Source organism: Rhamphochromis longiceps, linkage group LG19 (genome assembly GCF_057381845.1).
Source record: "Rhamphochromis longiceps isolate RC_006_pf linkage group LG19, R_longiceps_female_GT1.1, whole genome shotgun sequence".
Taxonomy (NCBI): Eukaryota; Metazoa; Chordata; class Actinopteri; order Cichliformes; family Cichlidae; genus Rhamphochromis; species Rhamphochromis longiceps.
In genome coordinates, this window is record NC_140575.1 from 24,987,454 (window position 1) to 25,002,529 (window position 15,076).

At 41.6% G+C, this 15,076-nt stretch overlaps 1 protein-coding gene across 1 annotated transcript; it reads right to left on the reverse strand.

The window, feature by feature from the left end:
* Positions 1 to 5,423: 5,423 nt before the first annotated feature.
* On the reverse strand, positions 5,424 to 13,654 carry lbh (LBH regulator of WNT signaling pathway). The gene is made up of 3 exons (XM_085392318.1): positions 13,445 to 13,654; positions 8,905 to 9,007; positions 5,424 to 6,310 (listed from the first exon to the last, which is right to left on the reverse strand). Exons 1-3 carry the CDS (start codon positions 13,471 to 13,473, stop codon positions 6,089 to 6,091), a joined length of 354 nt encoding a protein of 117 aa, XP_085248444.1. The 5' UTR covers positions 13,474 to 13,654; the 3' UTR covers positions 5,424 to 6,088.
* Between the last annotated feature and the right edge of the window lie 1,422 nt (positions 13,655 to 15,076).

The window sequence follows — 15,076 nt, forward strand, 5'->3', positions numbered from 1 at the left end:
ACTGACAGACAGCGTAAAAGAGAGAGTGCACCTAGTTAAACTCAAGACTTTTCCATGACTTGCTCCCTGTGGCATGCACTCTATCTGAGAGACTAATTGAACTGCATGGCTTTATCAGTATAAACTTTTCAAGGGTCAGCTCCATCACTTTTTTCAGACTGGTGGCAGCTCACCTTCGAATAAAAAGCAGCAGCTCCACAAGATTGATGACGGTTGTTTAAGAAAATTTAGCAAAAGAATTTTGCTCATTTTCTCCCAAACATATTCCCTAAGAGAATTCCCCTTATCTGAGAGCTCAAGTATTTTTAATCCACGGAAAAGTTAAAACACAAACACTTGTTTGCTGATAAAAAGACAACTTGGGAGGTAAGTGTAGTTAGTGTAATTCACCTTTGTTTTCTTTTTTACAGCGAAAGTTATGACCAAACTGACTGATAGCGCTCGACATGAGCAACAACACTGATTTAAGTTAAACATGCCTTTCCGCTTACATAAGTCCATGTGGGAGAGAGAGTGACTTTTTAGGCATAGTACGCTGTGTTTTGGTTTATTTTGAATAGAATCTATTGATAGCCCTTTAATGAGGTTTTACTGGAAAGAAAAAAAAACCCATTTGGTTTGTTTTTTTATATAACATTCTTGCCTCTGATGACCTATTGCGCTTTTTTGGTTTTTCAAAGAGGGTTAGATCTAAATCCTCTTCCCTTTCACTTCTCTTCCTCTACAAACTTACATGTCTCAGCTCTACATCTGTAACAAGGCACACACAACGCTGTCACTCCATTTTTATTTTCTGTCTGTTTAACTCCATGTCCCCGTCTCTCTGTCCTCACTTTTTCCACTCTGATCTCTACGGAATAGCAGCAGCCTGTGGCTTAGCACATTAACGCACAAAACTCCGACACAAAGTGGACGCCAGCGGTCTTGTATTGATCAAAGCTTTAAAAGCTTTAAACTGAGATGCACCTTGCATCACTGTTAAACAGAGAGCTCAGTCCTGGGGTGCTCTGACTCATCAGTCCTCTGGGCTTTTAGCTGTGCATCCAACTGTTGCATTATGTCTTGTCTGATGAGTTTCAGAGAGCGGATTTGCAGAGTTGCGCATGTTTGAGTCCGGTTATCTTTGCAGGGATGCAGGATTTGTTTCAAATAGCAATTTGTGGTGTTTTGTTCTTGATTGGTTTATCACATGTATCAATGCTGTAGTGTAATTTGGAAAGTACATTGGTTACATTTTATTGGGCAATAATGGCGCTGAACAAAATCACAGGTGTCACTTTTACTATGGTTGCCTTTTACCTTATCTCACTGAGCCTTATTTAGATTGGCCACCAAGAGAGACGAAAGTTCTTTGACCTATGATTTAGCAATGTCAAGGCGCAGGTGTCATTATGCTCTCCCTCCTCATCATCCTTCATTTTACCCCCCTGACTCCTTAACCTTTTAGTCCCCCCTTCTTGTTTGCATCCCTCTCCATGTATCTTATTCTAACTCTTCCCTCGCAAACAGTGCCAGATATGTGTCTACGCTTGGTAGGTCGACTCCAGACAGGTTATAAATAACTATCTGAGTTTTTGCTTCATGTCCTGAGAGCTCTACTTTCTTCTCACACTTGAGGAACCATGGGAAAAGAATCTTTCCCTTACGCACATGGTGCTCATAATAACAGACACAGTTGTACATAAAACCTTCAAGCCCCTGCACCCCTTTGCAAGCTTCGCACAAACACAGAGGCACAGTTATGCATGAACACAAAGAATAAAACTCAGTGGCTTACAGAGTAAGGTTGTAGCACTAAAATAGCAAGGGAACTGTTTATAATGAAACAAAACCTGAAGTGTGGGAATGCAGAGAGCATTTCTACTGTTGTGTAAGTATGGGAATGTTGTTGGAACAACAGAATAGATTAAAAGTATGGGATAGCGAAAGAACAAGAAAACAATCAAAGTGGAGCAAAAAGGGAAAAATCTAAAGTTGCATCAAGGGTAAGCGTTTTGTTTAATGATATGTTTTAGGAAATAAAAAGGGGTTCTTGTGAGTTTATGCGCAGAGGAGTGATAGTGAAACAGTGTTAATGTGGACTATAGCTGGGAGTCGAGGCGAATTCAGGGGTTGGCAGGTCAGACTCTGCTGACACACCGGGATCAGCGATGGGATTGTTTCCATTGGAAAGAATTCCAAGAATGAGCTAGAAGAGCTATCAGTGACTTCACTCGGAGGACTCTGACAGCAGTTTTAATACACAGCCAGGCGCACACGCTCTCACACACTTTTAAAGATACTGCATCTCATGCCAACAATGGTGTGCGAGACACACTCCCCCCCCCCCCCCCCCCTCATGTCACAGGGTTCTCAGTGACTCTGACCAAGCAGTCATCTTACAAAATGAATGCTGTCACCTCTGACCACAAACGCTACAGTTAGCAAAAAAGATTTACAGTGTGAAGAAACTTTGACTGAATATAAGATGAATCTAGTTAAATTCATACAGGCCACAGTTAAATTTAATAGAAAAGTATGCTTAGAAATGATGCACATTTTGGGAAACATTTACTTTAATTTACCTAAAAACAACATAACTGAGTAAGTTGGAGCTGAGTTTTCACTGTTTTTTCAGATAGCAAAATGTTGGTGTGCTGTAGAAGTCCTTAGTGATAGGTTTAATTCACAGTGGCTTTGCAACACAACAAAAAAATCTGATGCAAATGGTGTTAAGTCCTGTCTTTTCACTTTCTTACTTTTCAGCATTATTAAAAAAAAAAACACGAATGAGGAAACAGCTTGAACTTGTTTCAAGGAACATTTTAGGGTGTTACGGATAAACATTTCTGCAGTCAGATCTTAACTTGTCCTGATGAGGGTATTATAACTTTATTGTTCTGCCATTTGCTTGTCTCAGTTTGGTTTTCAGAGTTAGGTTTGAAGGGGGAAAAACAAATACAGTTTGCAGGGTTGCAAAAAGTCTAACTTCAAAGGTTCTTTACTGAGTTAATCAGCTCCAAAGTGACTGACGAAAAAGAGCTGAAAATAAGAACTGCTTAAAATGTCAAAGTTCCATGGAAAGATGCTGGAGGGCCCGCTTTCATATCTCCCTTAACCTCGGAAACACAGGACCTTTCTTTATTAAACCTGACGTATATTGCTTTCTTCAGCAATATTTGACGGACGCCGTGGAGTTCAGAGGTCTCTGGCTGACGTCATATGATTGCGTAGCTGGATGCAAGTTCAGTCAGCTTCCCCAAGGGCTGTAGTTATCCTTTTCTAACTTCTTGTAATTTCTTCTTTCCATGATCTCATGACTTTTTCCACTGAGATCAAGAAACAGCTATTAAGAATGTCACAAAGGACATTCATTTTCTAGTCTATTCAAAACCAGACGTGGCGGCTTCCTGGGCCAGACACACACATTCTGCAGCCGACCACCATTATCAGCTGGGGGGTATTAATAACTCTTTATGTTCCATTTTTTTCCAGGAAGAAGGAAGCGGGACAGAATGACCTTTCATTGTTCCATTTCCAGGAAGTGACCCTAAGGCCCCAAGAGTACCACCTTGGCCAGTATATGAGGCCCTTGGCCCCCAAAGGGCCTACTGCAGCAACTCTTATGAACTATTCCCAGTACCAGGCAATCCAAGCTGACCTCGAGGGTCACAAATAGAGCACATGGCAGCAAATCACCTGAGAAGTTTCCATTGTAACAGTGATCAGAAAGCTTTTTGCTTAGTCCCTTAACTCCCCCCCCCCCCCCAGTTCCCGGTTACAGCTTTTCCACTCAACCACATTTTATTAGTCTCGTTTCATTCTGGAGAGTGTTTATGAGTAGTGCTTGAGGAGCTGCTTCCTCGGGGTAAGACAGCGTTCTATCCTTAATTTTGCAGAAAATGGTGAAGTCTTTCAAAAAAAACTGGCAGGGAAACCCATCGTTCTTTATACTGCTGGATAGCACCACCTTATTTTAAACGTACCATTTAAAAAATAAATACATTTTTAAAGAACTTAAAATGAAGTCGGTTCAGTGTTCAGGAATGAGGTTTTGCTTATACTAGGTGTAACACTGTGTGCAAGCTGTAGACAGGAAGTAACATGCGGCCTGCTCTCGCTTCTATATATACACACACACACATATATTTGATACATGCATCTGTTTTCGTAGAGAGAGAGAAAGAGATTCTGTATGCGAAAGATGCGAAGCAGGAAGTAATACCGCTTTTCTCTAACCATTGCAGGTGAAGTGAATAGAGAGGGGGGGGGGGGGGGGGGGGGGGGGGGGGGGGGGTAGGGGTTAAGATAGAGAATGTAAGTAAACACTGAAGTAAAGTCTCTTGGAAGATACTTCAAATGTGCTGGAGGACTACCCCTCTAAAAACAGCCATTAACTTGTACTGTAAACATGGAAGTCAGACTCACACAGCTGGATAGCAAATTCAAATGTTTATTTACAGCCTTTGTAATAGTCACTGAGAAGAGTGGTCTAAATACAAAAATAATAGGGGGAAAAAAAAAAAAAAAAAAAAAAAAAAAAAAAAAAAAACACAAGAGAAAGATGGCGGCTTATCTCCCTGAGCTTTACAAAAACAATGTGGGACCTGCAGGTGACAGGAGAGAGAGATGTTCTGTACACAGCCCTAATGCCACAAAATGAGAAAATACAAAGACAATATCTCAGACATGCTTCTACAACAGTTAGAAACTGACCCCACATACACCAAGTCATGATGACTGAGTGGAGAAGAACACAGAAACACTGTAGGCAAATAAACTGACATTACTACCAGAGAACCAGTAACAATATTAACAGCGTTTGGCAAACATCAGGAGTTCCAAGAGCGACGTGAACAAAGATTACTTCTGCAAACTGTGGCCCACGGTGCGAATTCTCTACAACCTGTACTTCATGGTGTTGCTTCAAAAGTATGGCTGTTTAAAAAAAAAAAAAAAAAAAAAAAAAAAAGAGGAAGACTGGGAAAGACAATCAAATGTGTACAGCTCAGAGTGAATCTCAGACTTTGTCTTTCTAAAAAGTTAGAAAGAAATCAAGAAAAAAAAAAAAAAAAAAAAAGACGATCAGTGCACTACAAGGCCTCGGGAGTCGGCTCACTAGGAACAAGTATTTACATATCCTTATTCAGCTTTTCTCTTTGAACAGCAGCCTGTCGGTGACACTTTTTGTTCTCAGTCAGATCATTTTGCTGCATCATCAAAATACTGTCCATCATAAGGCTTTCAGGAGGCCAGTGTCATGAGGGGGATCATAGCATAACTTGACTTTGGTACATAACTGGGGAAAATGAAGACGTCCCACATATATTTATCATGCATACCATTTTTCACCTCTGATTTTCATAACACTTCTTCCCCCCCCCCCCCATTTATTTTTTTAATTTCTTTAAATGCGAGTGGCTGACAGTGAAGGACACCCCCCCCCCAAAAAAAACAAAAACCTCCCAAAACTAAAACATTCCCAACAACATTTTGCACAAAATCCATTCAACAGACAAGTCACAAAGTTTCAGCTTCTCCAGAACAGACAAGTCTACAGCAGTGGCAATTACAATAATAATAATAATAACATAGCAAACCAGATTCTGAACACAAACATTGACAGTGTACTGTACAATAATTCCCACGGGTACCACAATAGTTCTGCATACAAGTAGGAAGCCTCTGGGGTCATGACGCCAGCCATTTTGAAGTTAGGTACAGAGCAGTAGTAACATCCTGCAGTGCGAGACCTGTCCATGGAGCACTGAGCTGCCGCTGTCCAACAGGACATCTGGTCTGGGCCGAGACACACACGGTGGTAAGAAGTAGGTGAAGGTTAGAGGTGTGCATTGTCTGATCTCTTCCAAGTCTGTTTTTGATTGATTTGCAGTCCAGGAGGATACGTTACGATGTCATAAAAGTGTGTTTATGTGTGCATATTGCTTCTCGCGTGGAGGGATTTGTTTTTCTTTTTTGGTGTCATGGGAAACGAGACGGCATCTGTCAGTTGAGTGAACTGGAGTGCTGATGTGAAGTATAACCAGTGTATGAAACGGGACAGTCCATCAGAAAGAAGAAAGAGTGTATGGGTGCTATAACACAGCCTCTAGTGCTGCGAGTTCTGTGCTGGCTGTCCATTTTGAATGCTGCTATTCTGTTCCTCTTCTTCCTCTTCGTCCTCCTCCTCCTCCTCACTGACCAAAAACTCCTCTGGAGGCCAGCGAAGCTCCCCGCTCTCAACTTCTCCTTCTGTCGGCTCAACCACAATGGATGGGAGGCGATCTTTGAGCTTACAGCAACGGTCAAAATCCGAGGGGTCTGGGAATATCTGTAGAGAAAATACACAAATGGTTATTCATCTGTCATTAACTGAATGGGGATACTAGTTGGGCTCTGAAATGTAGTGGAGCGTCAGCTATCCCCCCCAAAAAAGTTATTTGTAAGCAAGACTTTTGGATTCCTACAACTTAACTTGAATCTTGTGCAAGTGTTGCAGGCACCACTATAGGGCTGCAACGAAGGAGGAAGTGATGCGAAGACTAAACATCTGCGATAGGAACGGGTTGATTAAAATCCCAGTGGCATACCTGTGCTTACCCAACCCACATTCCTTCAGTTATACCAGCTTTCTGCATAGATGCTGCACAAGGGTCTGTATGGGTAAATGAGGCATCTCTAGCAGGACTTAGGATAAATGCTGCCTCATGTTTAATCTCAATGTCTTGGAAGGAATTGTGCCAAGCACCTCATAGCCGCTTATGAGCGTCACCCGCAACTCTGAGGATTATACAATAGCATAATCATAACATTTTAAACCAAGAGTTAAAAAAAGTAAAATTTCACTGCGACATGATTTGTGCATAATTAGGAAACCTATCTCTGTAACAGTCAGCTTTTGAATATTGAACACTTCTGTGGATGTAAAGTCAAAAATCTCCTCGGAAAGAACACGAAATCTGTTGCGTTATCTGCAAATCCATGTATGCTGATAAATGTGGCGTGTCACACTAAAATATTTGGATCTGAACTGAAGGGCATGAGAGACAGACTGACAGAGATTACACGCATTCCCTGTCCTGGCAAGATTTGACATCAACCTCAGACTTTCTCTGTTCTCAGAAACAGGAGGAATGGCCCAGGGGAAAAAAGCCTGCCACTCCTGGTCCAAGAACAGCATTTTTTCCCCCCCTCTTTTTTGCTGTTGTTTGGATAAAGTGGATGAATATTTTTAGACCTGCATATTTCATTCCTAGACATTTGGGGGTGGGGTAAAGGGGGGCGATGTCGCTGTCTGGGCATAGAGCCGAGTGGAAAGAAAGCATTAGATGGGGCAGGAGAGAAAGTGAGACAAGAGATAGAGGAGATCCAGCTGTGTCCAAGTCTCCATGAATTCCATAGGAGACAGATGAGAAGGGAGGAAAAAGAGCTAAGAAAGCAAACGAGGAAAATCTCCCAGGTTATAAAAGGTTGTACGTGTCCATTAGTCATTTTTGTTTTACATTCTTCAAACCCAGGTGCATAACAAACTGTGCCAAGTAAATGCCATGTAATTATGTGTGCACGCAGATCCGTATTTATGTGTAATGCTTGAGTCGATCTGCATTTCTGGCCAGCATCGCTAATCCTCACTGTGCGTCAGCACCAAGGGGAGTTGGGCAGTGAGTGACCTTGCCTTCGGACCCCTAGCTAAAACATGTAATCACTTTCACTTCCAATGACAGGAAGTGAAGACACATCACCCAGGCACAATGTAGGCTATTTTAAGCTCTTCTAGCGTGGTTAGTTGTGAATCATGACATTGCCTTGTGATAATTCAGAAAGTCAACATCTACTCAGTTTTCACCATCTAGTATCATAGCTCATATTTATTTTAGTAGCTTTTGTAATAGCATCTGGGATTTCATGGCCATGGTTACTAGAGTCAAAGTCCTAGGAACTCATAATAGAGGAAGCTACTGATGGAGCATCACCAGTTCATACAGGGCTTCTCTAAGGAGATCCTGGGACATTGGGCAGGATAAGGATAGAAAGAGTGAGGGAGTGACACACTGGCACCCTCCTTTTCTCTTGGCCCCTCTCAGACAGACTCACAGCTGTGGTGTGAATTGAGTGGAGAGGAAGTGGGCCTTTTCCTCTAGGTCAGTCTACATCCTCTCTGAGTCATAGTCTTCACACACAGCTCTATACGGTTTATAAATGCACCAAACACACAGTTTGACACTATAATGAAGTTTTAAATAATCAAAATGAACTTAACAGGAGATGACCTCTTTGATAAGTATTCCATCTTCATGTTAATTTCCCTCCCGTAGAGTATTGACAGAAAGCCTTTTAATTTTTAGACAGTAAAATAATGAAGCAGCTGCATATTCAAATAATTTCATTTCTAAGATGACCCTGCTCAGCTGACAGCAAAACAAAGCCTTTGGCTACAACTTGTCAAGACCACCTGATAGCCGCTTTTAAAAACACTAATCTGTTGAGGGTTTATTTTTGTGACGTACCTCGGATAATTTGAATGTGCAGACCTCGGACAAGTCAGTCGGATAGACAGACTTTTAGGCTGTAACAACTATAATCTGCAATGTCCTTTCCATTACATATTAGAATTTTAAAGAAAGAAACAGCACAAGGGCTGTGCAATTTAGCTATAATGCTTTCTTATCATCGTAATCTCAGTATCTAGGTGGGCATTCTTGCTTTATCTTAAAACACAGATTTTTATCTGTAATAATTCTAATATTTGCTTCGCTCGTAATGATGGAAGAAAGAAAATAATCACTATATCATTAGATGATACTCAGATTCAAGATAATAAATGGATAAAAGCAGATATGAAATGACAATGCTGCATAAAAATGCACAGGCTGGGAATTTGGAAGGAAGTGCTGTTTATCTGTCATGCATGCACGTGTGTCCTACCTGGAAGGAGAGTCTGTCCTTGCTGGGGCTGAGCCTCATGTCCTCCATGGGGGTGCTGTTGATCATCACCTCAGTCATATCTCGGCTGGGCACAAACACTGGACTGTAGGGTTGAAAGAAGAAGACAAGCAATGTGATTAGACACAGTGACGATCATAGCACAGTTGCCCGGCATCTGCAGAGAAAATAAAAACACTAAGAAGATTTATAGTGTTGAATTATCCAAATGTTTCTAATCAATAATAATGTAATCCCCGTGTATTTTGTATGGCATACTACTGCGCAGACTGTATACAGTGAAGATAAACGGATAAAAGTTCAAAGGCTATAATAACTAACACAAGCATGCCAATGAGAGAGAGAGAAACACTTATCAAACCATCTATTTGCAGCCCAGGTCTGAAAGTTATGGTTGATCTATTTCCCTGCTGATGTTTGACAGTTTTGTTTATACTCTGCACATCTCCACCACAACACAACACGCATCCAGTCCGTCTGCTTTGCTAATGCACTGCAAAGCTGCAGAGCTCATGATGCGGCTTGCATAAGGTGGCCGTTTCTCAATACAGAGTGATGTGCTCTTGCGCTAGCAACCAGAGAACAGTCATTGTGAGAGTGTGCTGGGGGCGTGCTGTGGTATTTGACTGGGGAGGAACTTGATGCACTCAGTTCCATCAAAGCTTGGCCAAACTTTCCATTTTAGATGAAAGTAGCAAAAGGTTGTTTATCCAAGCTCAGTGCATTCACTATCCAGCATTGTCGCAGTAACGCTTAAAGCAGGTCCCAAGACTCGCATAGATGCTGTCTTGAGACAAGATGCTGAGCGGCCTTCTCACGCTCTCTATTTAAAGCCTGGTGCCTAGTGGTCAGTGGCCACAGGCTTGTGGTTTGTGTGGTCACTGGCTAAAAAGGACAAAGAAAATAGAGCATGCCAAGAAGCTCACTCACATGCTCACATTATCCAGTTTGATGGGCTTGCTTATTTATTTATTTTTTGGGACAAGATGTGTGGGCTTCACTTAACCTACTTTAAATCAGAAATTCAGACGGAGGGTTTATTTTTAGATGCATCAGAAGCATGAAAATTATATTTTTTTAAAAGGTAGGCTTTGGTGAAAATGGTATTATGGTATAACTTTTCTTTTTTAAGGATCTGCTGAATTCTCTGACAGAGACATATTTTATTAAAGAAATAAATATATATTGATAAGGGGAAAAAAACTGAAGTCTCTCTACAAACAAATCTGTCAAACCCTCACTTTCACTTCATCTGCCATTACATGGAATATATTATGTGGAATTTCTGCGTAAAGTACTGTTCTGCCTTATTATCTCCATGCATGACTCATTCAAAGCACAGCGTCCTGACAATCCCCTCTGCATTGCTTCAACCTCGATGTTTGAATGGAAGATTTTTATTGTTGACCTTTGTTTTTGTTTGAGAAATTGTCAAGATGACACCAACCCACAAGAACTTTATTACATTTTGTACTGAGAACACCTAACATTAAAAAGTTAAGAGAGCCACAGGCTAGAACAGCACTCAGATCATTCACTGACCCCTGGTACAACCCAGGATTTCTAGGTCTCCGCTTTGTGTATCTGAACCTTTAATCAGTACCGTCAACTTTTGAATGTAACACATGTACCTATACACATACTGCAGTTTCTATGTAGCCTAAATTAAGATGGGATTATTAACAAGGGGGACTGAATCATGAGATATAAGACCGAGATCTTTAACCCCTGGGGCATAGAAATAATCAATTTTTCCATCCCTAAATATACACAACCTCTTGTTGTTTCAGGAAGAAAGACTGCCATCATAGCAGGGTGTACAATGGCTCTGAAAATGTTAAAATTAAAAAGCTTCCGTCTGAATCACTGTTAAGTAACCTTTTCTGCGCTAGTGAGACGACTGGCCAGAAACAATAGCCGGATATCCAGAAATAAACCGAGGAGGCTTGAGGGATATGCAAGGTTTAGGATGGGGAAAAAAAAAGTCAGCTCAGGTTATTCTTTAACTAATATCATCGCTGAGTGGGGTTCAGAGGAGCGTGAGGCAGACATGCAAAAACAGCAGAGGTGGAGACAGAAGGATGACAGTGAAGACCTGAGCAGGAGGAGAAGAGGGGAAAGGGAGGGAGAGAAGGAAAAGAAAGATAAACACTTAGGACTTGCCAGTCATATTTCTGTTCGGGGATCTATAAACATCCTGCTCAGCTAAGAATAACAGAACATCAGCCTAATAAAACACAAAGGGGCACAATGAGGAGGAAGTAGGGGTGCACGAGTAACAAGTCAACCTGGGAGGAAACAAACATGCACAAATAGTCCTGGAATTACTGCTTCAGGTGTCAGGGAGGGATCGACGACATGCCCCTCTCAAAGAGGACGCAGGAGTTATCCAAGCAACCAAGTGGTATAGATTAGATGCATTCAGCATGACCGCAACTCGCACGCTTACATGTGACCTTAACAGAGTTAAGGAACAGACCGCCTATTTCTGTAAGCAAGAAACACATTAAAGATACATGATCTCAATGATTAATCGGTGAGGCTGGTGGTGCAGATGGCACTTAATCTCTTACCTCTTGACCCAGTCAGCCTAATGCATACCTGGTCCTGCCAGCTTCCTAATGCCTCAGCGAGCCAGGCCACAGATAGATAGCCAGTACCATCACGAGGCCACTACGGTCCAATATGTTCTTGACCATATGTCCAAAGTTTAGAGCAATTCAGTTAATTAGTTGATTGCTGGGTTCAAGCATAGCTCTTTAAAGCGCTTGCTGTACCAAATCTGCTCTACTTATTCCTAACAACGCTGACCTTACGCTGGAGCCTTTTCACATACAAACGACATGAACTTCTTTGGGTTTCTACAGGAAAGCCTTTCCAACTGCTGTCAAAAATCTTCCTTTTCAAAACGTGAACAAAAACTGAGTCTGCTTGTTAAACAAATGTGACTGTTGTTTTATTCACCTGTCCCTGAACTACAAAGAGGCTAGCTCCATGCTAGTTCCTTGCTTCTCTGTAGTGACGCTGACTGGAGCCCAAATGGTCTTTGCAACAATCTCACGCCACAAGAGGAATGTGCAACTTGCATTATTAACATTGTTTCCCCTCTGAACACCCCTGCTAGTCCTTACTACTACTACGACGATCATAAATCTAATGCAATGTGGCAAACACAGAGCAAAGCTGATGAGGTTCAGTGCCAAGTGCTGTGCTTTCCACCACCCAAGTCACCCAGCTCTGCAGGTATGTGGGGCTCAATGAGTAGGACCCTCAGAAGTGAGCAGGAACAAATGAGTTGAATCCAGATTCCTGTGGGCTGACCATCACTGAAAACACATCATATATCAGTGTCCTCTGCGATGTATGTGGAAAATTATCTCTTTACACTGTTGCCAAGTGCTTACTCATATTGAATAGTTTGAGAAACTCAACCAATGGAAGACATTTTTCTCTTTATATGTGATGTAGTATTTTATACAAGATGATGGCATTTTGGGAGAGAAATGTCTTCTTGTTGGCACAGAGAAAGGCAAAGACTTCAGTGCAGCATAACAATCTTGTTTCGCACTCTGAAACAGTTACACCACTCTGATAAAACCAAAGAAGTGAAGGTTTCTGACAGAAGCGCAAGCCTACTGTAAGTAAGTTCAGGCGAGAAAGCAACGTGTGGTTAAAACAAAGAGGTCGATTTTGAACTTCCTGGTAGAGACAAACAGAGGCCTACTGAGGTTTTAACAGTGCTCGCAAAACCATTTTTTTCAAAGCAGCTTGCATATCCTCTGTAAAGAAAGGAAAATATTTGACAGAAGAGAATTAAAAATGCCCGAACAAACAAAGACACATTCCTTATTCCTCCATCAAAGAGTGAATTATGGAGTCATGGTAGGCTACTGATTGCCGGCTATGGAAAATGTAACACTGATAACAGATATTAGTAATAGATAGGGCGCACTTCTCTTTTTGCACGTTCAGTATTTAAGACCAAAAACTGAAAGCAAAGGTCCTATTACATTCACATACAGCAAAGTAAGCCTATTTGTTCCGAGCTTCCAAAAATGGCATGAAAGTGAGAAGAGATCAACTTACATTTACTGTCAAATGGACTGAAATAAGCTGAAAATGATGACAGCACAGTGAGACTAATGCACCTTTCTAAACTGGCGCATGGAGCAGTACCTAAACCTACCGAATATCCTGGTAACCATTTGATTTTTTTCTTTTAAGACCGAGACCTACAATATTCTCGTTTTCCAATCTGAGTGCTGTGACATTTCCAATTTCAGGGGCAACACCCCACAGAAAATCTCAAAGGAAACATGAGTGGGTGTAGCAACAAAAATAGGGTGGCTGATTTTAAGGGAAATCACCAATCTAAACGAAACAACTAAATCCTTCATTGTTCTTGTCTGTCAGGTGCAATGCCGAGAAATCCAGCGCCTGACATATAATTAGTTACGATTTTTAAAATGCATAAACAAAAGCACACACATAAACAGGTACGAACGGAAAACAGAGTACTCACCAGTATATCTGCGGTGAAAATACAGACATGAATTCACACCTGCTGTCACTTCTGCTGGGGGATCTAATTGCTGCCGCTTACTTCTCTTTACTTTTATTTATTTATGTATGTATTTATTTTTTTTTTCTCTTTGTCTACCACAAAAGCAAAACGGGATGCTCACGCAAAGCGAAAGTCACTGTTCAGCGAAGTCTCGAAAGCCTGCCCTTCAAATTGGTGCGTCTGATCAGATCCACAGCTGTGGCGGAGCATTTATGCGAGAGGCGTGTACTCGAGCAGCCAGAGACACACCTCTCCTCAGCACGAGCCAAAAATCCTCAATGGCAGCTCATTAACGACAAGAGCCAATCAGAGCACAGGCTGACTGGAGCTCATCCAGCCTCCAGCCCTGATGACGGCAAACGCGGCTGAACCCGCTCATTGGGGACGGGCGAAGAGATGCTGCGCGATGATTTGCAGTCTCTAAGGCAACTAAATGACAGCCTTACCTCCCCTTGAATGACAAAAGCACTCCAATTCGCCCGCTAGTTTATTCGTGACATTTATCCAAATGAGGAGGAAAGAAAGGCTCATTCATAAATATATTCCAAGGGCAAGTCAATGTCTGTAGACTTCGGCAACAACGCAGGATGGTATTTATTTATTTATTTTGCAAGCCTTTACTGTGTTATATCATAGAATGCAAGCACAAGATGACCACAGATTATTATCAAATTATTGTCAGCGGATTTTGTTTTCCATGACCTCACCATGCTTATTCTGTGTTTTTGGTCAATATCACATAGTCGACCTTCATACCTCACAGAATGCCTATTTGCGTTTTCCGAGCACGCCATGTACTGTACATTTATTTCAGAAAGAGCAGGTGCACTCTTCAGGGGCTGGTGATATAATGCAGGTAGGACTCCACTGCCCCCTTGTGACCAACTAAAAACAAGTTTGATTTGTTGCCCCACTCATTCAAAACACTTTGAAATAAACGCCTTTATGATACAGCAATTAGTATCTACAATATTTCTTATACGGTTCTCCTATTTAAAAACATCTTCAGTATGCCATTGACACAACATCTTGTTTCAGGCAAATTCATGTCAAACAGGCATGGCTTAGTTACTAAAAAAGAATTTGGATTGCAAAGTCTATATGCTATATTTGGCACTTGCCAGCTCTTTGAGACTTAGGTAAAAGGTAATGCCTCAGCAACAGATAGAAAGCTGAGCATTACAATATAGCTCCTCTGGGTATGAACTCCTGTGGTGCAAGCACAAAGCTGTTCAACAATGTGTCCATGTAGTTTTAAGCCCCTGCACTGTGGGCACTGTGTGGGTGTTGGAAGGGCTGCATATCTCACCGCAGTTATATTTTATTTAAAGCCCCTGCATAGTAAAGGACTTTAACATTCACACCCTTGAATAGGCTGGAGCTAAAGTTAGCAGCATTTGCCACTGATGTCATTGCAGCATATTGTTACAAATATAAACAGGTATTTTCACTTGGTTCTTTGCCATCCTTTATATTTATATACCATTAGCAGCTACCTTAGGTATGAGTGACTCAGCCAGTTACATCATCACATCACTGTCACATGATGTCATGGGCAGCACTGAGTTTGGCATCCCCTAACAAGACATC